The following is a 21,809-nucleotide window of genomic DNA, read 5'->3' as shown; positions in this document are numbered from 1 at the left end:
TACGGAATAAAATAAATCGATTTCATCCAAAGGATGACAAATACAGCGGCAACATGAAGCATAAAGAGGCAGCGTTTTTGTGTCATTTACATAAATGACGACACATTGGAAAATAACTTGCCATCATTAACAGAGACCACATCGAAGAGTCAGGAATGCTGAGCAACCAGATTAACACGACTGAGTTCGCAAGACCATGAACAGAAACGAAGAAAGGTGAGAGAACACTGAATTATGAATAAAGTCGATACTTCGCTCTTATTAACATCATTGGCGTTTGCCCAAAAAGATTCTTATTTTCAGCTCGTGGCAGAGAAAGGGCTGAAGCATCAGCAGAGATGCTCTGACAGTTATTACTGCTTCGAATTACCGTTTCACCGACACTGATGATGTTTTGGTTTTCTCTCTCTCTGTCTACTTCCCTATGCCAACCTTGAAGAGAAATAATAAACATGTACTTTTCAACATCAGCAAGTTGAACAAATGTCATCACTGGAAAACGTTGGAATAATCCGTTCCAACCCCCCCCCATGTCGTCACGTTCACGCCATCATATACCACATTCTTTTCTTCTCCTTCTGTCTCTCTCTCTCTCTCTCTCTCTCTCTCTCTCTCTCTCTCTCTGTCCCCCCGTCGACAACTTCCCCCGTATCACAAGTCGGTTCCTTTCATCCATCACCGCGTCTGACACCACGAGTGTGTGTCTTAAAGGTCGCCGACTGGTGCATGCAAAAAAGTGCGGGGTCGTCCTCGCCCATTTAATGTCAGATTGTCAGTCGGCGTTTCCCGTTGACTGCCACCCCCACTTTGAACCGTTAACAGCGGGAGGTAGCAAGAGGAAGAAATTTCCCTCTGTCATTTAGAAAGCCCAAAAGAATAGCAGAGGGCATGGAACTAACTTCGTGGTGCTTTTATGGATGTGATCAGGTTGTGCTGCCTGGCTCGATCCCACCATGTTTGCTGACCTCGCATTGCGACCAATCAGGAAGAAACCCAGTTAATGTACGCACTACGTTACATTTCAGGCGCGTTAGCAAATGCTAATAATTCACGATTTACAACTAAATAAACAACACACCGACACGAAAATTCGTTACAAAGATTTCTAAAATATTTTAAGAAAGACATCGAGATTCCGAAATGGATCAGGACTCCTGTTCCAAATTTATAGTTAATATTTCAGTAGGGAAAACTGAGGAGGGAATGTTATGAAATCGGAATTAAACTTAAGACCATCCCATGGGCCAACAGAATATACGTTTAAAATTTGGTGGGGATCAGCATTTTTCTTGCCGATTAATGATAAACCATTCTTTCATTTATGCCGATTTTTGTAGGGGAGTGGGGGGAAGGGAACGAGGATTGTGAAATCGTAACTGGACTTTAAATTTTCCCAAGGACCAACGGAACAAAAGTTGAAAATTCGGCCTCGATCCGGCTTTTAGTTCTAGGGTACTACGCAAAATATACTTTCATTCGTATGAATAGATTTCTGTGGCGGGGGGGGGGGCTTGACTGATCTTAAAAGCTTTCCGGGGACCAACGAAATATGCGCTGAAAATGTGATATTGATTGTGCTATTTCTTATTAAATAATGTCCAAACAGGCGAATTCTATTTTGTTCTTAAAATTAATCGATTTCTGTTTTCTTTTTCTGATTAACTGATGTGAAAAGTACATATAGATATCTTCCTACAGATTATTGCCCTCTCAGTTATTCACTAAGATTATAACTTTATAAAACACGTTCCAATTCAAGGTAGAATGAAGGAGTGGAAGAATCACTGATGATAAATATACACCAGAAAATAATAATGAAGTCATTGTCCACTTCCCAGATTATTTCCCTCAATTTATCAGATGTCTCTCCTACTCAAATGTCCCATTTCATTTGCAAGGGGAAATAAATTGGTAGTTCGGCCATACTAACTATAAATAAACATTCTCGGGGGCAGCCCCCCTTCCATTACTCCCACAACAAAATAGGCGTGTGAAATCGTGCATGCCATTACAGTTTGCGTATAAGATGTTTCCTATTTTAAAAACAGGAAATTTTCTTTCTTACCATCCATCGGAATTAATTAATATTTAACTACACGGGGTGGGGGAGGGGTGCTCAGTTCGACGAAACTGACGGGAATCTACGAAGTGGAATACCTAAGTTTTAAAAGAAGACAAAAGAAAATTTAGAACGTGCCGAATGCGTGCTCGTTCCAGCAACACCTGCGAATAAGGAAACCAAAATTCCTAAATAAGAATTAATGTCGTGAGTTGTGAACGTGCTTGTTCAGTACGAAGTCGCCAGAGTGGCTGAACTGCGAATGTGACATCGCATAGTTTCTTGTTTAACCGTGACAGTGCAGAACAGACGGGAGTCACGGGCCTCTTGCAACGGAAAATCAACCGCAGGAAGTGCCAAATAAAAAATAAATAAATAAAATAACGGTAACCAAATTACTATCGAATCTCCAGAATTTTGAACTCCTCCTTCGGGGATGAATCTTCTTCGGGCGAATTAGCGAGGTGATACAAAGCGCCGTTGTCTCAAACGTATTGAGCAGAAATTGCTGACGACGACACCATTCATTGATGCCACTGTTTTGTTGGCAAATCGCCCGTTGGTTAAAAGACTTAACTTTAGTCCATTAGATGATGGAGAACCACTTTTATTTTCTGTTTTGCTGTCACGATATAATTTATTTGGAGAAAGACAAGCGGATTGAACGAAACAGTCCGAATCCGTAAAGTTTAAGCCTATTTATTTCTATTGCGGGAGGTTGGGTGGGGTGGCAGGGGGGAACATGAAATTGTTAAAAGGCTTCTGGATCAGTAGAAAGTTGAATTTATAAAGATCTACAATTATAGAGTTAGAAAATTGGAATTAAAATGTATCTGCCTTGTGTTTTACTCAGCTGAAGATTTCTTTTGCCGGTTTATTATTACCGTTGTTCAGCTTATTTTATTTTTTTCTTATTATTATTTAACAATGTCATTCGTAAATTCGAACACGCCCACTATCATAGGGATCATGATGAGCTTTCGAGTGAGTCAAACACACAGTTTGTTCACTGAAATGATGCATAAGGCGAAAACAAACAAATAATAAAATGAAAGTATGTGCTTAGAAGGATGGGGTCCCTGGCGCAAATCTGTTTCCGTCCATATCTACTCCAATAACATTTCAAATGAGGGAAGAAAAGAAAGGCAAAGCCAGAGAAAGACGTATTGGAGATTTAGAGAACAAAATCGTTCCTTATTTCTTCCAGAACGTGGGAGAAGTGTTGGACATTGGAAACAAAATCGCCGGTTCCGGTTGATGTTGACCATTAGTGCGACCAAGTACGCTAGCAGCACGTCGCCGCTCGTGATACGCATAGGGAAGTGAGTTCTCCATTGTTTTTTGAAGAAGTGGGTCCATCTAGAACAAGGTCGAGGAGGCAAAGCAGTGATAATGTGTGGGCGATGAGAGGACTTGTACGGGATCCATGTAAGTGTAAAACAGCGTGTTTCCAGCCACTCATTCCCACTGAATTTTGTTTTGTACAAATAAAATAAAATGACTAACTACATTCTTATTTCGTTGGCGCAACAGACTAAGAGGAAATTATTTATTTACGAAGAAACTGATATAGTACAAAAATAAATAAATAAATACAAAAACTTTCATATATTTGGATTAAATGTTTATTTAATAAAAAAAAATCAATATAACTATACAGCTTATTTGGACATAGTTTCGAGATATTTTATTTGGATTTTAGCAAGGCATTTTACTCGGTTCCTCATGAGAGGCTACTGTGTAAGCTGGAACATGTTGAGATTACTGGAAAGATTCTCAGATGGACTGCAGGGTGGCTGGAGGGCAGAAGGGCAAACTGGTGTAACGTCAGAAGTGAGGTCTCACAAGGACCTTTTCTTGGACCACCGTTGTTTCTGATTTTCATAAACTACATCCACGTAGGGATAGAAGTCGTGATGACAAAATTTGCAGACACGTAAAGACTGGTAGAGTTGTTAACGATCAGTATCAAGCAGCGCTCCTTCAGGATGACTTGAAGAGGCTGCAAGAATGGGCAGAAAAGTTTCAGTTTTGTTTTAATGCAGCAAAATGCAATGTCTTACACTTTTGGAAGAGAACTCAAAATAACTTATATACTTGATGGGGTCGAATTAAAAACAGGAGAGGAAGAAAGGGATCTGGGAGTACGATACGAGCTGAGTTTTCTGGGCAGTTTAAACAGGCCGCAGGAAAGCCCATGGTGTCCTATTGATGATTTATTGAACAATATCCTGAAGAGATTGAGAGGTCATGTCCCACCGTAAAAGGCAATTGTAAGACCGTATTTGTGTCCATGTATGACGACCTCATCTGAAAAAAAAATATTGATCATCTTGAAAGGGTACAACGACGGGCAGCTCGCATGGTGACATCGGCAAAAACGAGACCGTTCGAGGAAAGACTTCGATTATATGGGACACACAGCTTGGCAACCTGGCACCTCAGAGGTGACCTGATTGAGGTTTGTAAGGCTCTGAGAGGGGTTAGTAAAATGAATGAAGGAGGAATTTTCACTGTTATAAAAGAATTCCCGAACTAGGGGCCATAAAATAAAATTACCGAGGAAGTGGTTTAGACTAGATTGCAGGAAGTTTTCTTTCAGCCAGCGAGGCTAAAAGAAAACTTCCTACAATTTCTCAAACTGTCAGGCTCAACTCAGGTGGTTGAGGTTGACAGATTGAAGAAATTCAAAGGTCAAGTAGAAAATTCAAAGGTTACCTATATGAGTAGGAAAGCGAATAATTTGTTTTTTCTTATCTATTTATTATAACAGATCTCGTAATCGATTAATCTTCTGTTAACTACCGTAAACTTCCTGTAAAGACGTTGTGTTTTTCATAAAAAAAAAGTTCGTTTGTACATCGGGGCAGTCATGCGGATAGAGAAGTCGTCAACAACTTCGTTTCTATGGCAGCTACAGACACAGCGCGGGTTGAGTACTTGAGCGTAGTGCAAGCTCGAAGATGCAGAGGCTGAAACTGCTTACCTGCTCGTTACTAGATGTCACAAAGGAAACTCTCAAAGAGTAAAATTAATGCGAACATCTCTTCCAGTCCCTGTCCCTCCATCCACATCCATCTTTCTACTGTGCAGACGGTCAAATCCGTATCTCAATAATTACTGGATCGAGAACCAAGGCCCAGAGGTCGCTTCTTATTTCGTGTTAAGACGCCAACTCCGATAATCTCTTGGAATGCCTGTAAGCAGTTTTTGGAATTGAATGAACAACAGCACCCGATATTTTTCAATTACGTGTCATTCTTGCGCTGTTTTTCAAATCTCTTCTCTCTCTCTCTTCGAGTGTGTGATTATAATCACGCGCACTTTTCCAGCACACTCAACTCTCTGCCCACATTAAAGGACACCTTACCTCTAAATAATATCGACTTCTTTATCGCTTTTCATTTGCATTTATGTTCCATTTTTACATCTAAACATTCCTCCTAATTGCTTAACGATACCTCCTAACCAGAAAGGACTCTCCACCTAAAAGCACTTAAACACTTTTTAAAACGTTCTCCACGCTCGTGTTCATTTACAGGTATTATATTTCCGTGTTTTCTCGGCAAAATCTTTTTAAACCAACCATTAAACACCGCAAACATTCTCCTCCTCCTCCTCACAGTTAAAGTTTTCCCCCTTTTTCGTCTAATTTTTGGTTTTCCTTTAAAATCTTCGTCGGTGGTACAAACGATTTTAATCGTCGCTGGCAGAGCCAAGAAAAAAAAAGAGAGAGAGAGAGAGAGAAAAAAAAATAGTGTCTTTCTTCTAACCTCGTCTGACTTTCTATTCGTTTTATCATTCCTTCTTCATACTTTGCAAAATGAACCTTCTTTCATTTTTATCTCGAGATCAGCTCCTCACTAAATCTTTATTTTCAAATTCTGCTCTTCTTCTTTTTTTTCCCTATCCTTCTCCTCCCCCTCCCCCTCCCACATCGCAACCTTTATATTATATTTTAGTAGTCAAATGCGCTTTTTCACGTGCCATTTTTTGCAGCGACTCTTAAGTATTCAGCGCAGCTATGCGGGAGATTTATGATGATTAAACTTCTCATCATGAAGATAGGGGCACTCCATAAAGATACCAAGTGACATTCATACAAACACTTTTTTTTCTTAATGGCTGTAGATGGTGAACACCTTTACTAAAGGCTCCGGCTACGGCTACAGTCGTGTATCAGGGGAATTCTTAGTTGGCTGTCAAATAACTCCGCTACAGCTCTGCTCGGGCAAAGGGCTGTCACATTACGACGGCATGGACGACCCTGCCTGCTACAGGCAAACAGCCGTCATTAAAATGCTAATTTCTAGCCTTGACGTTCGCGGACCCAATTGCGCACGCGCACTGGCGCCACTCATCTAGCTAACAGATTCGTTGTCTTAATGGCGGCTTCGAAACTGCGGCTCCTGGCTAACGGGGATGCACGTCGACAGGTGGGTAGGACGAGGAATAAGCAACAGACTCCTCTCGGATCGCACCCCCCGTTTAGTGGGTGGTGTTCGGGGGTGGGGGGGAAGAAATGCGTCGTACGAAAGCCGATACCCCGTTAAAAGACGAATCTCACCTCGCCCGTACATTCATTTCCACGATATCCCGCACTAGAATGATTGCCGCTGTAACCGGATTTTTCTTTTTCTCCACAGCCGATATCAGTTCCGGGATGTTGACTCAACATAACTCTGCCGTAACGAAGCGTGTCAAGATCTCTGACCCACACAAATTTCGGTAAAATGACGAATCACCGTTATTCGCATATGCAGAACCTCCTCGTGTATTTGAACTTTAGTGCGAGTTGCTTTCGATAAAACCCGGTTCCCAAAACGCGCTTCTACGGTTTGAAATTAAATTAACACAATGCGTCGTTCGATATTTAATAAAAACAAACGTTTTCATTTTAATTATGTCATTAATGTCATAAAACTTGGTTGTGTGAATGGAGTCAGTACAAAAGGAGTTTGGATGAGGAACGATCGAAACAGGAAGGAACCCAAAAAAAAGTGTATGAAATGGTTTAAATTTAGTTATAACGAAATGTAAGAGAACCCCAAAGCTAACCAGAGGCCCAAGATATCAATACAACGGTTCAGAAGCAAAGATCGGTAATGTATATTCATTAATTAGTTATGAGCAAACGACTGTGGACAGTTTGGCAATTTATCTACAGATTAACTGGACATTGCTGTATTCCAGAGGTCAGTGATGGGGGCGATTAGATTTGTCTTCGAATATTAGAGTGAAAAACGTTACTCAGGAGAATAGCGTCTAGTTGATCTAACTAACAATTCTAATTGCGATTCCCCTCTCGAATTCTAGGATCCAAGAAGACCTCGTGGTAACGTCTATCTCAAGTCTATTTTCTCCAAAGTGTCTTTGATGAGCAAAGGGTGGTACTGACCAGTTGCCTTCTGTTGGCCCGCGGTTTAAAATTAAAAACGAGAAGACCCGACTCTTTGGGGTGTGTGGCCTGGCTTTTTAGCCCTTTGACAAATACCTCCTGTAAAAATAATCCCTTAGTGGGAAAATAAATATGCGAATTTGTTCTGAAGAAGTTTTTCTTTCTGCGTGACAAAGCTGATATCCTTCACGTGTACAATATTTCCTACATCAAATTCTTGTTATTTTTTGGACACGCGCATTTCCTGGGAAATGAACGCAATCCTATCTTCTTTTTGAGACGGAAGCAAAGTCGATAAGTGAGCACCATGGAAATCGGCCAATCCAAGTAAATGATGAATTCAACCTCCCACAGAAGAGCGTGTTCGCATTGTGATCCGTAATGTGATCTTTTCTGCGGGAGATCACGATGCCACCATTCGACACAAAAGGTAAGACGAAACTCTGCCACCACCACCACAACAGAGACTCTTTCAAGAATCATTTCTCTCTTTAAACACTCAGGTGCGCGCGCTGAAGGAAAGAAAGAAAGAATCCACAAACATATTTTCCCGTTGGAATGGGCTGAAATGTATTCGCTCGACTGATGAAACAAACAGAAGGGAAAAAAAATGGGATTCATATGACATCTGAAAATCAGGAACTTGTATCGTGTTTGTTCCGTTCTCTCTCTCTCTCTCTCTCTCTCTCTCTCTCTCTGGGAAATGCAAGAGGTTGAAGGGGCCTATGTAACCGCCAAGCCTAAGTTCCAACGAAGCGTTTCAAAGCGTGGCAAAAAACGCACCCGTGCATGCTCCGACAATATTTACTCCGCTTCGACGGGATTAAAAACCCTAAAATATGCCCGTATTTCTCAATAGCGCCACCCCCTCCTCCCTACCAGTTGGGTACTTTTTGATGGTTTCAAACAATGTAATTTCTATAACCTCGCGCTGTTCGAGAGTCTGACCTAACCCATCAAAGCACGCATTAGCCCCGACGAAAAATGCCGACTCAGCACAAAAACAAAGCGCCTTGTCATCATATCGGCATCAGGCGGAGCGATGAGGGGTACTCAGTTCTCCGCCAAACGCTCCTGATGAGCCACTGGAACACATTGCGATGAGCTAGACGCGAATAGATAATGTGATCGTGGCAAGTGCACGAGACCACGTGCCATGCAAATGTTGCGGCCCCTGCCTCGTCCTCTTCTCGAGCAGAAGAGAGGCGTTGTCGCAGAAAGTGGTGATGGGAAGCGACCTTCCGTTGCCATGGCGACAGGGTGATCTGTCAAGTTGGTGGCCCACTTGTGTCGATGGGAAGAGGCTGACTTGGAAGACAACGAGACGAAAGACAGTTCGGTTCATCCCCCCCCCCTCCAAACACTCCCTTTCATTTGAGTCTAAGAAAGACATAAAGACGCCATTCGAACCAGTAAATGGTATGTAATGTTTGATGACGACTTTCTTCTCGTTTATCTCCCCTCCCTCCCCAACTCCAGCCCTCTCGAACAGCCCTCGAAAAGACGTCTACCGACATTAGTATAGACAATGAGGTAAAGATAATGAGCACTTTTTTTTTCTTTTCTGTTTGCCAGCTTCCACCTTGATTGCAGTTCGCCCCAAAAATTCTGCACACCATTTGTTTCAGTGTCGTTTTGAGATATTCCATCAAAAAAAAACATTCCAAACTAGATATTTTAGCTTTAAATTATAGAAATCCATACTGAGTTTAACAATGTTAACTCGCCTTTTCTTCGAGAGAAGATCCCCAGCGAACAGTATTCAACAGGACATTAAATTTTTCTAACATATAAATCCAAGTGTAGTGAGCGCTAATAATCGTGCACTCTACGCACAACTCATCTTTATAAATATCCATTGATGGCTTTATAATGAGCCTTTATTCAGGAATAAAAACATCTCCAAAGAGAACCGACTTCTGTAACGTGCAACTCAATCTAAGTCGAATATCACACACAGAGTTAAAACCAAATTTCCAAAGATATTCTACAACAGAAAAACCTTGTCGGCAGGTGGCGTGAGTTTCGAGATAAAAAAATGCATCCGAAAAACGCGAGTGCTTTTAGTCAGAGGTTGCTTCTTCTTCGTATTTAAATTGGATAGATAGCGATAGCCACGCCATCTGTTGTGCACCCACAGCATGGTAGATAAAGAGTACATTGACCCGTGTTTAAATTAACAAATTTGTCTCCTATCTTACTCCTACTGTTAGAAATATTGGGGATGTTTTAGTAATTATCCAGATATGCTCCTCGTGGGTGGCACCACTCAGAATTAAGCAACGTTTGTATTGGACAGAGATGGATACGCACTCCACTAGCCCCAATGCGTGTGTGTGAATCGAGAATTCCGTTTAGGTGAGCACCATTCCTATTCAACCACCCCTGCCCCAAATAAAACAAAATCCTCGCCTTTCGAAACCACAGATATTTGAGGTCTGTTCGAGTCTTGCAGTCTATTCGAAGGTTAAATGACGGAAACGTAATGCTTGAACCGCAACCACACAACCTTTGAAGTACTCCTGGAAGAGTTCCTTAAAAAATCCTTAGCGATAAACACGTGCCCATCGATAGGAGCGGCAGGATATCGACACCGGAGCAGTTTAGGCGTAATTGCCGAGGTAATGTTGACTTTGCCATTCATACTATATTTCTCGAAGTAATCAGGCAGCGCGAGACAGCTATTCCGCTAATGCATGCAGAGTAGCAAACGACGAAGGAGGGCGTGTTTTACTCGGTTCGATTGGAGTCGGACTTCCGCCGTAACGACACGGAGCCGCAGCCGTCTTGAGACGTACGGAGGCTTATAATCTGATAAACAGCCCGTAACGACCGGATCATTAAGACACAACCAGATGTCAGATTAATATATCGCTGGTTTTTACCAACAGATGACAGCGACCTTCCCGTTGGCGGAGTCGTAGAACCCTAACAACATCCCAACTCTGCTGGGGGTTTTCTGCAGACGCGCCGACTCTGTCTTAAGGAACGCTGTGCTGCAGCGGTGATTCCCACATCGCTCGTTCGAGACCACCTGTATACCCTGTTATGTATCGGGTAATCAGGGCACATTAGGGGTCACCACAGGGTCCTCCGAAGTGAAAAAAAAAAAAAAAGGCAGAATTAATCCTCGTGTCGGTGAGGATTTTTATAAACTGCGTTCATCACCCTCTAAATAATAACTTTTGAAATACTCGCGCACATATAAGAAACAACCGTGCGTGCATTAAGCTCTTCTGCGCATGTGCAGTGGTAGTTTCATGGCTAGGAGGAGAATAATTACCGAAGTGGATTTATTCAGTTCAGTGGTCTCTCATATTTCGCATGCACATCACCAATTACAAATTCCCCCCACACCCACCCACACCATCCAAAGCAACCACCCTGAGTTTTTTAAAAGGGATTTGCTTAGTAAAGACGGATTTTATTTCTAAAAAAAGTGGTGCAAGGGTCTCTGATAAATGTCGAAGAGGAGATTTTTTTTGGGAGGTGGAGGAATTTAAAAGGTATAGGTCAGTGACATAAATAAAGGTTGCGTTTACAGCCTTCTCGAGAGCACTCGGTCGTGTGCTCAGATTAACTAACGCGGATATTGCAAAGCCGCGTTATATGAGGTCATCCCGAGATAGAGGAGATGAAGATTTCATTATTTTGAATACGATATGTGCTAGAAGATAGGAGGAGGTGAGGGTGGGGATGTGCTTCTTATTGAAAGCTTTCTGAAAGCCTCCAGATCACTCCTGGACAAAGTCTGTGCCAGCCCAAGTGTACATTGATTCTGTTTGGTGGAGGATTACTAGTGGTAAAGAAAACATTAGAATGGAAAAGAACTCAAAGTATGAGTTCCTCGTTATGGATCACTGGAAATCATGGATCGGCAGCACACTAAGTGAAAGCTTATTTTTTGAACTGATTGAATGACTGCTGTTTAAACTAAAGCATCAGAGGCAATACAAGGGATATTAATATCTTTGACCTGGTCCTCCGAAGGATAAAAGTTGTATTACGGATATGACTATGACATAGCCCATTGTATGATACTGGTTTCTACCCGATATCCAATGGAATTTCAAAGTTCAATGGGAAAGAAGAAGACTTAAATTTCAAGGGAGCGGGGAGACTATAGCTCATTAACGTATTTCTTGGACTATACTGACTGTGGTGAGAAATGTGTAATGTTAGATATAAATGCGTTATGCGAAATGTTGAAAGGTGCCACAAACGCTTCGTTCCAGTGAGGGTTGCCACCAAAGAAATGTGCAAAAATGGATGATAACAGAAGTTAAAGGCTTAATTGGGCTAAAGGAAAAAAAAAGCATGAAATAGTTATAAGCTATCGCACTACACTGATTCATATGAAAATTATAAAAATATATGTAACAAAACCATTGATAGGGTGAACTGGCAAATACCCTCATTAAAATATGACAAATCATTGGTGAAAAGAGCCAAGAACACGAATGAAGAGCGCAAGGAAGAGTTCTCAAGCATATATACAAAAAAAGAAGAGAGTAAATCATGCAGTCCCTTACAAGATAAAAAAAGGTGGGATCATAAATAATCCAGTGGAACTAGGAGACGATTCATTTCTTGGACTTTGCAACAATCTTTACAATTGAATGCATGTTCGGAACGAGACAAATCGAGATCAGTCTGATTGCTATAAAAATATCATACAGTGATCTTGGAGAGGTATCTATCAGAAATGCAGGGGTTGACTGAGAAAGGCCTTGGGATGAACGGCGTACTCCTGTTATATTGAAAGAGGCAGCATGTAAGTACATCAGACCAGTGGGAACGTTAGAGAGATCTTCATTAGATTTCGGAAAGTTCAACCGCTTGAGATGACGATGCGCTAATATGTTCCCAGTCTATAAGAAGAGCTAGAAAAACATTTAAGAGAAGTGATGTATAATTATAGATCTGTGAATTTACCTCTGTGGTGGACAAGGTCATGAAGTCTGTGGTTAAGGGCTCAGTACAGGACCATCTCGATAAGAATGGTATTCTTAATGGATCGCAGTGTGGATTCGTGAAGGAAAGGTCTTGCCTGATTTTAATTACTATGTCCAGATTAGAAAACAGTAAGAAACAATTCTGACACTATATACTTGTATTCTAGCTAAGCTGTTAACACAATGCTGAATGCGAGGCTAAACAGAAGAAAATTACATTTACGGGAAACACCCTTTGGTGGATCAGTGGCTGGCTGAAGGACAGGAGATAGAGGGTCATAAATGGGCACTCTTCGGAGCGGACCAGAGTAGCAAGTGAGGATCCCTCAAAGATCGATACCAGCTCTACCCAGTCTTGTTTCCAATCTTCCTTAGCGACACTAACGAGGAATTGAAGGGGAGGTTGCCAACGCTGATTAATGATTTTAAATCAAGGAGGTTAGTTAATGACCATAACCTGGTTAGGCTGTGCTATTCCAAAATAACTTGGACATTTTACAAATATGGTTTGAAAATGGCAACTAAGGCTAAATTCTGCTAAATGTAAAGTCATGCACCTGAGAAACAGAAAAGAATAACCTATAGGATTAGACGGGGGCCGGGAAGAATTAAAGATGTTTCCGGATGAGTTAGGAGTTAGTTATAGACAGTCATGAAGTTTTTCATGCAATGTAAACCGGCGGAAAGGAAGGCACATGCTGTCCTATCAATGATTTATCGGACCTTTGTAAGTAGGGAGTAGGATGTTGGTGAGACCACCGTAGCATCCAGGTCTGGATGCCATCTCTAAAAGAAAACAACACTGACCTTCTAGGAAAGGACTCGAAGAGGGAGCAACCAGAGTGCCTATTTATGACCATCTATCACGCTAAACGTACGCGTAACAACTTAGAAGGTTGTCTGGAAGGCTTGGAAACAAGTTTTGGAGTGAGGGCTCTGGCTGCGATGTTTAAAGTCCTGAAGCCAATCAGTAAGGCAAATTAGAGAAGGTCTCTTCTCACTGGTAGGTGACACAAGAACCAGAAGCACAAATGTAGAATCTTAAAGAGTAACAGAAGACTGGATCTCATGAGATGGCCGAGAGGACAGGTTGGCAATATTCAAGACCGATCTCGATGGATTATTTCTAGCACTGAATGTAATAAAAGCGACTGAGCAATGATTTATTTTTCTCTGCGAACTCTTCTGCATTTAGCTAGTCCAGAAAAGTTCGCATCCTTGTATCCATTAGTTATTGTAATACTAACAATGAATTTTTTTTAAAAAAATCGACCTAATCTTCTGTTATCCACTGCAGGGCGGAAAATTAAATGGCGCATTAAAATATTTTTTCAAAAAGAAATAACCCCCCTCGAAATATTTTTGTGCCCGTCACTTCACAGCTAATTCCATGTTCGTTCATTGCTATACGTGTGTCCAGAATGCCGCATTATTTTAATCGAAATTTCAACTGAAACTGCTTCCAGGTTATAAAAGAAAACTTGAAAGAAAAAAAAAATATTTTTAAGTGCTGAAGTAATTTTTAAACCAATAAAATCAGTCGAAATTTGTCGTTTGTTTTACAATAAAAAAACAGCGAAGAAAAGTAAATCCTTTTTTCTTTCAACTATTTGGTTGAAAGAAGCTCTTTTGAATTTGCGTATTCTTCATTCACTCTGACAAGCCCAATCATGATCTTTTTCGGACACAAACGGTCATTGTTTATGTTTATGGTAATTATTTCAACCGAAACTGAAGTACAAAAGTCACAGCAAGCGTTTGTCATCAGAAATAATGCGCAGTTACAAATTCAGGATGACGTCTGTGTTTTTTGTCCCAATGAGTTTCTAATTCCGGATGACACGTAAGAAATACGAATCACTGTTTTGGAGAATTGTCCTCGAACGGCAATGTATGGCACAGTATTCTTCTTTTTACTGATCTTTGATCTTTATAATTCATGCAAAGACGCCTGTAACGTCCCTGTTTTCTGTTGGGAGCGAGGGCGGACTGGACTTCTTATATAGAACACGAGCGCAGCTTCCTCGTTCGGATTTGTCCTACACCTGCTGCGCAAATAGTTTCAATGTGAAAAGAAGCAGGAAAACATGGAGGTGATCAAGCTGGTAACGTTTGACAGGATGCCATCTGGTGGTTGTTAATTGACGGACGACACACCAGAGGCTACGAGGGGTCCCCATTGCACGTGTAGGTATACCCTACCAAACCAGTTTTGTTTTACTGAAGATGGATGATGCTAGGAATTCAAGCTTTAATTTCAAGGCTGTTGGAAGCTACTCGCCAACGACTGAGGACTCCGACGCAGGTGAACGCGAAATAGTAAACACACTGGTAGTCAAGACGGAAGCTCATTAGGCTCACAAGGACATCTCTGACAAAGAAAGACGTAAGAAAAGCCTGATTTTCAAACAAGAGAACGGCGCAAATCACATCATCTTGACAGTTTAAAGGAATTCCACAATCTTAAATAGCGCGTTGTATTTGTGTGCACAGTAATCTCCGCTAGATGGCGCTAAGAATCTCGCTGGTCCGATCTGTGTGACTCATTCATCGCTGGTGTCCTTCCCGGAGTCTGCCTTATCAAGAAGAAACCGTATCCAAATGATTCCTGCCGAACTCAGAACACCTGCCGTACTCCTTATCTGCTCGTGGAGCTGCAGTTCAATTCTCGTAGTACTCGTACACCTTTTTTTTCCCGCTGTCTGATAAAGGGTCACCGTATCCGACGTCTGCGGCACTATCTCTGTTCTCTGTCGTGTTTAACGGTAAACACACGTTGGCATGTCAAAGTTCAATGTACTGTTTACCTTGTCGACTTTTGCAAACTTTTCTACACAGAAGGACTCCTTCGAATTTCTCACCCGATTAGAAGTGTACACAAATACTTCTCCGTTCCCCTTTCGCTGTACACGACTAACTTACAATGGGCTACGCCGTTTCATCGCACGCCTGACTTAAGCGGGTACATATTTCGCGCACGCGTACAACGTTTCCAGAGACAATGTGAAACGACATTTGTCCACTTCTGTGGAATATTACTGCGTGAAAACAGATAAATGTCGTTGAAAGAGAACACGTTTTAGTTTATTATTGTTAAACGAAACCCTGTTTGCATTCCAGTAGGATGATCAAAGAAGGCCTACTCTCACCCGACACTGGTAGTCTGACCCGTCTTTTTCTTTCTTTCCCTTCTTTGTCCTACGGTTGTCGCGTACACGATCGGGGCTCCTGGTAAAACACATTCTTTGCAAAGAGAACTTATGGTGCGCTACAGAATGCTGCACACACGCACGCGATTAGGTACGGAAAGGAAAATGCTCCGACATAACCGTGTCTATACATACAGCAGACGTTGGCTTAGCAGCATTTCCCGCTTCGCACATATCGAGATGTTTATCTTATCCGCATTATCATTATAACAGCAGACCAACTTGTATGCCCTCTGCTTGCAATCTCAGACAACGCAGTAACATATGAGTTACGAAAGCGCCATACTCCAGATTTGGCACTTAACGCGTGTGTGTGTGTGTGTTGTAGAACCAGATGGGAAACACTGGATTCGACTAAGGAATGCAGCGGAAGTATATTACACGAGATCATCCGGTTTGATAAAAGAGCAGACACACACACCTGTATAGAGAAAGTATCTAATCTTGGATGCGTACCAATGAATTACGAAGTTATATAACCCGTTTAGGGTGGCTTAGCGTAAGACATAATACAGAGATCCACGGTGTTGGTAGACCCATCAAAACAATGGATTAAAGCCTCGCGATAACATACAAGGCGGATGTGGAAATAAGGTTTAATCTTTGAAGTCCAGCTTTAGAAAATGGAATATTCCGAAGCATTACGCACTGGAATCACTAAATGTAATAGAACAGTGAATTATCACGTTTAATAAATCGATTTATAAAACATGATAAATATGAGTCCCAAAGAATTGAATTCTGTTTTTATTTTAACTTATTTGTAATCTAACTAATATTGGCAAAGGCAGTTCTGGCTGCAGCCAAAGGAAAGACTTTTTAGAGCAGCCTCTTCCATTGATGCAACGTTGGCACTTTCTTTTGACTTTGTTTACTCCCTCTGGAAAAGTTACTTCTTACACCGATTACCAAATAATTCCGTTACAATCCATTCATCACCGCACGTGCGTTAACAGACGCGTTAGTAGCGTTGCAACTGAATTCCGTGACACGCCGCGGAGTTTCGATCCTCAAACAACTTGTTACATATATAACATTTGTTGGGATGTGTTGTAATACAGTGAACTTGTAATGCCATGAAATGCGTGAACCGATGTCAATTTTAATGCACATTAACCGGTCGCCAAAACAATGCACCACGCTCCGCCTTTAACGTACATTTCCGATGACACGCAAGGTGTATTGCAAATTACCTGCATTTCAATTGCTAATTGCCACCAGATATTGACTACCGTAATCAGCAATGTCACCAGCTAGTTCAGGTGTCGCCTCGCTTGCGCGTCCAATCTACATTTCTCCAGAAATTTAAGTACTCTACCTTTAGGGTATGTTTGATTATTGGACGACACAATGCCTATAGATAGACATCTGTAGGTATTGTGCCGATAAGGATTATTTTTAATACGCGAGGCTTATTGTGGTTTAGAATGTATTAACACGAGTCCTTTGTGTTTGTTATCTGGAACTATAGAGAACATCCGCTTGGCAAAACTTTTCTTCAAATTGGAGAGGAAGTTCAACGCGAAATATTGTCTCATTGAAAACCACACGGCGAGTGGGTCATTGTGAGCGCGGGTCCGATACAAAAGAACAAAAACGGACGGACGGGTAGAAACAATGCAATCTTTCACAATTCGTGCGCGTTTCAGTTGAGTTTCAAGCATTGAAATTTTGTTTGTTTTATCAATGCAAAGATTGGTCCAATATGATGGTAATACGATTTTCTCTTTTTATTTGCAGATGCCTGTGGGTTATCGGATGTCGCTCACATTGAAAGCCTCCAGGAAAAATCCCAGTGTGCCCTAGAAGAGTACTGTCGGACGCAGTATCCCAACCAGCCTACTCGCTTCGGTAAACTTCTACTCCGCCTACCTTCTCTACGGACTGTGAGCTCCCAAGTCATAGAGCAGCTATTTTTCGTCCGGTTGGTGGGAAAGACGCCAATCGAGACGCTCATTAGGGACATGCTGCTCAGTGGCAGTTCCTTCAGTTGGCCGTACATGCAACTCCAGTGACCTTTGGCAGGGGCCCCTCCACGGGGCTCCCTAACAGGAGAACACCGGTACGTCTACTTCTCGCCCCTTGTGCCCGCTGTTGTCCCGCTGCTGCCCGATTGCAAAGGTCGGCCTTCGCCCTCACCATCGTAGTGACATCAGTGGACTCTTCTCCTCCACCCCTCTTCTAACGGTGGTCACACCATCTGTACCCTCGCCTCCCAGGCTGCGAATGATTCGCAGCAAGGTGTGTAGATAGCCTCGTTTCCAAAATGGAAACAAAAAATAAAGTGACAAAGTGAAGACAATTTCCAAAGTCCAGCCTCTTCCTCCTCCTCCTCCAAATGAATACGTTGCCATAGCAGTGGAGGCTGGACTCTACAACCGTGTAAGAGAACACTCTTGTATATATATATATCACATATGTAGTATATATATATATTATATATATATCACTGCATATGCATGTAGGATTTTCGCCAAGTTATAAGGAAACTATAAGCAGTAATCATTCTCTCTCTCTCTCTCTCTCTCTCTCTCTCGTGTCTTTCTTTCGCTTGTTAGCCCAGCGTTTTGTTTTTCCGTTGCACAATATTCATTGTATCAATTTTAACCTTGGCAGCCATGATTTGTGAGATTCAGGGTCAGCTACGGCTATTCTCCATCTTCCAAACATAAAAATTATTCCCAATGAACTTCAAAGTCATTCTTTTCTTGTTTCTCTCTTAATGTATTCCAGATTTCCCGCCCTTACATAAAAGATTGTAGTTTAGTAGCCACAAGCAAAACAGTCAAGGGATTTCGATATTCTGGACAGAAAGACAAATCAGATTGAACGTGGTGACATAATTTTCTAAGATATTGGTATGTCAAGATCTCGTTAAAAGGAAATAAAAATAGATGAATTAATTCGCCGCTGTTTATAAATTGTTTAAATACATTGCGTTGTTTAAATTTAAATTATGAAATGAATTTTTACATTTCATAAAAATTAATATTAAGCTTAAAAAAAATACCAAACTCCCTTTTAGCTACGATCAAATTTAAAACTGAGTGCAGTAAATAAAAGTGTCCGCTTCAAAATTATCTCCCAGTTTATCCCACAGAATTCGGACAAATGAAGTAGCCCGGAATAAACTGCGCAAGCTTTAATGACGTTTTCGATTGGAGTTTTCATAAATCGTCATCAAAGAAACTTTTAAGCAAAACCTTTAATTTGAAATCTGGATGATGTATCTTGCAGCAGCCTGCAATACAGGAAGGAAAATAAATTGGTCAACTCTAAGATGTTTAGCTTTCTTGTACTACACCGCAATGGTTCTTTTGGACGCAGGATAAGCAAAACCGCGTAATAAATGAAACATTGCATTAGCAGCTGGAACAATCCCTTCCGTGGTAGTTTAAATACTCCATTTCTGCCACTAAAGCAAACAATTTTTCATAAGTGTAAAGAGAAACAAGCTGGGTGACAATGCAACACGCAAAAGAGGGACTCGTATTATCTTTTATTTTACATTAATAAAGTAAAATAAATACCGCATCCCACACTGACCAACCATCCAGCTTTTGTGTGTCCTCTGGTATCTTGGACAGTCTTCTGTTAAGTTCTTTACGAGCTAATAAAGTGAACAAATACATTAGCTCCAGAAAATATCGATTGAATCGCCTCTAAATTGGACTTGCTCCATTCTTTGGACAGAGGCCCTTGGCCCACTCGTCAGAGATCACACCAAACTAAAACTTTTAATAAATTCCCTTAACTCATTGCTCACTTAAAATCCGTAATATTTCCAAGAGATTCGGATCAGAGCAATCAGTGTCCACTTAACTGCAAGATGTTCCTATTTTTCCTTTCTGTATTTTGAATATCGCAATCTCTTGTCGTAGCAAAGGACGCGCCCGAGGAAGCCCCTCTATGTTGCGTACATCACTAATTGGGATAGTGATATTTAATAAAGAATATCAAAAGTACATAGCAATATTTTTGATTCCTTTCTGCTTCCATGATGTGTACAGATTTTGATATGCTGCTGTTTCTTATCTATATACGCAGACTGTGCCACACACACACACGAAAACAGACACACACACACATACAGTTGATGAAAGACCAGTGTTAAGCAATCTCTATCTTCGGTCGCATCCCGGGCAATAATGTGACACCAAGCCTTTCTTTATGGCCAGTGTAAAACACAACCTGTTGGTTCACCCCTTGTAAAGTGGAAAAGGGTGAGAGGTTTACGGACTCATTATTCCTGGAAGTGTTTCTAAGTTAAGCCTTCTTCGACCTATTACTTAGTTGACAGCAACGTATGTCGAATAGCAGTAAGGGGTTAAAACATGACCTCTCTCTGACCAACAGCGTTATTGTATGTATGTATGTATGTATGTATGTATATGTAATGTATTGTATGTACGTATGTGTATACAATGTCGACAGAATAGTCTGTTGTTGTCGCGGTGGTGATTTGTTTCCCCCATGTAATCAGTGCCACTAGGAACTCACCCCCCTTTTCTAGTGAGCACCATCTTGTATTTACCAGTGCTTAATTTCTCTGTCGAGTTTTAGACGTGTCCAAGACACAAGATTGACAACATCATTAAATTGATCTCATTTTGTTGTAAAAAAAACAGTGTCTGTCTCATTCTGTACTGATATCTTCCCCATCATGATTACAATGCAAATTTCATATAATTGGCTTGCCATTTATAAACAGTTCGATTCTCCATATATTTGGGGATTTCGATGCACCGTAGCGACAAGCGGTTAATTGTCCCCTATGTATACTGAAAGTGGGATCTCTGATTGGTAAACATATTCCAATAAAGAAACACAGATGATTCTGTTCAAGAGAAGTTTCAAACTGGGTTTTTGTTTTGTTGTTGTTTATGCACATCCACACCAAAGTATCACGCTTTATGAAGGCTAAAATCCTTTTAAACAGTTTCATAAACAATCTTTTCATTGTAGATGTAATACTATACAGAGAAAAAACTCAACGAATACCAGTTCGGGTTCAATGGATTCTTAGAAGAAGACTATAAGTGTTTCCAGAAGAAAGAAGAGACTGGGGCTTCTTTGAAAAGATAATGAAATTCAGTGCATCATTACTAATCTTCAACGGTGCGGGTAAGTAAAAGGTACCATTCTACAAGCGTGTACCATCCTACAAGCTTTCTTCTAAGAAAAAGGAAAGAAAATTCATTAAGAATAACATTTCTTTTGAGTAATTTGAAATGAGCTAATGAAACTCCATTTTGACATAATCATAAGAGGCCATCGTGATCATTTAAATATATTTAAAGCGCAGTAAACAGTTTAATAATTCCAGCAGACTTGTATTGAGTATGAAATATTTGTTTTAAAAAGCCGAACTTGGCAAATGCACACTCCACAATTAATTATTACATCAGAGTATGAATGCTTTAATATTTTATGTTAATAATAAAATAAAAAATTAAATATATTCTTTTGTTAAACCACACCACAGCCAAGTCAGAGAACTCGAAGATTCCAGTTTTGCCACCCTTATTTCGGAACTACTGGCCAAAAGGATGGCAGCCACTTGTAGCTGTTGTCGCTGAGTTTTATATCAATGCTGGAATCACATTGACAACGGTAATGATATAAAACGAAATTGATGGCTAATAAAAATATGTATGCAAGAATATCAACACGAAGGGGCTCTGAATACACTGATTAATGACAAGAAAATCGTTGAAACCTCAAGAAGATGGCTCTTGTTGGGCAATTAAAATACAGAATGGAAAATTACGCCTTCGTAAGGGAACTAGAGGAAGCTGATAGAATTGCAGCAAGAGTTGTAAAGAATTAAAACTGATAAAAACACGCGCTCATATGGATCAGATATTTCCGAGAATCAACCTTACAGTTTTGTAATTAATCATTAAACGCTACGCAGCCAAACTTAATGGTAAAAACAAAGCTCACAGGAGTCACGTGCGCGGCAACAGAGCAAAACACTCGCCTCTGATAATTGATGATCAATAACGAATGCAATGCTGCTCAAAGATACAAGGAGGGGATGGTACTTGTCATTGAACTTACTAATGAACGAAAAGACTTTGCATTTTCAGAGCTATTAAATCTCTTATTTAAAATCAGTTGAGCATCGACAGCATGGAATAATGAAGTAATTAAGGCGATATGTAAGAAAGTGGCAAGACGGACGT

At 40.9% G+C, this 21,809-nt stretch overlaps 1 protein-coding gene across 2 annotated transcripts in view; it reads left to right on the top strand.

Moving 5' to 3' along the window:
* LOC150089354 (nuclear receptor subfamily 2 group F member 1-A-like) overlaps nucleotides 1–20,317 on the top strand; it is a 94,946-nt gene extending 74,629 nt beyond the window's left edge. Inside the window, exon 3 of one of the 2 annotated variants that reach the window (XM_090389176.1) lies at nucleotides 17,362–20,317. In XM_090389176.1, coding sequence (XP_090245302.1) covers nucleotides 17,362–17,636 — 275 coding nt within the window. In that variant the 3' untranslated portion in view covers nucleotides 17,637–20,317. The remainder of the gene's footprint in view (nucleotides 1–17,361) is intronic. The other variant, XM_090389184.1, reaches the window with a different exon arrangement.
* The last annotated feature ends 1,492 nt before the right edge of the window (nucleotides 20,318–21,809 follow it).

Source organism: Mastigoproctus giganteus, chromosome 2 (genome assembly GCF_048544385.1).
Source record: "Mastigoproctus giganteus isolate SK-2022 chromosome 2, ASM4854438v1, whole genome shotgun sequence".
Lineage (NCBI taxonomy): Eukaryota > Metazoa > Arthropoda > Arachnida > Uropygi > Thelyphonidae > Mastigoproctus > Mastigoproctus giganteus.
The sequence above is the reverse complement of the archived record's forward strand: the minus strand, read 5'-3'. Positions and strand labels throughout refer to the sequence as shown.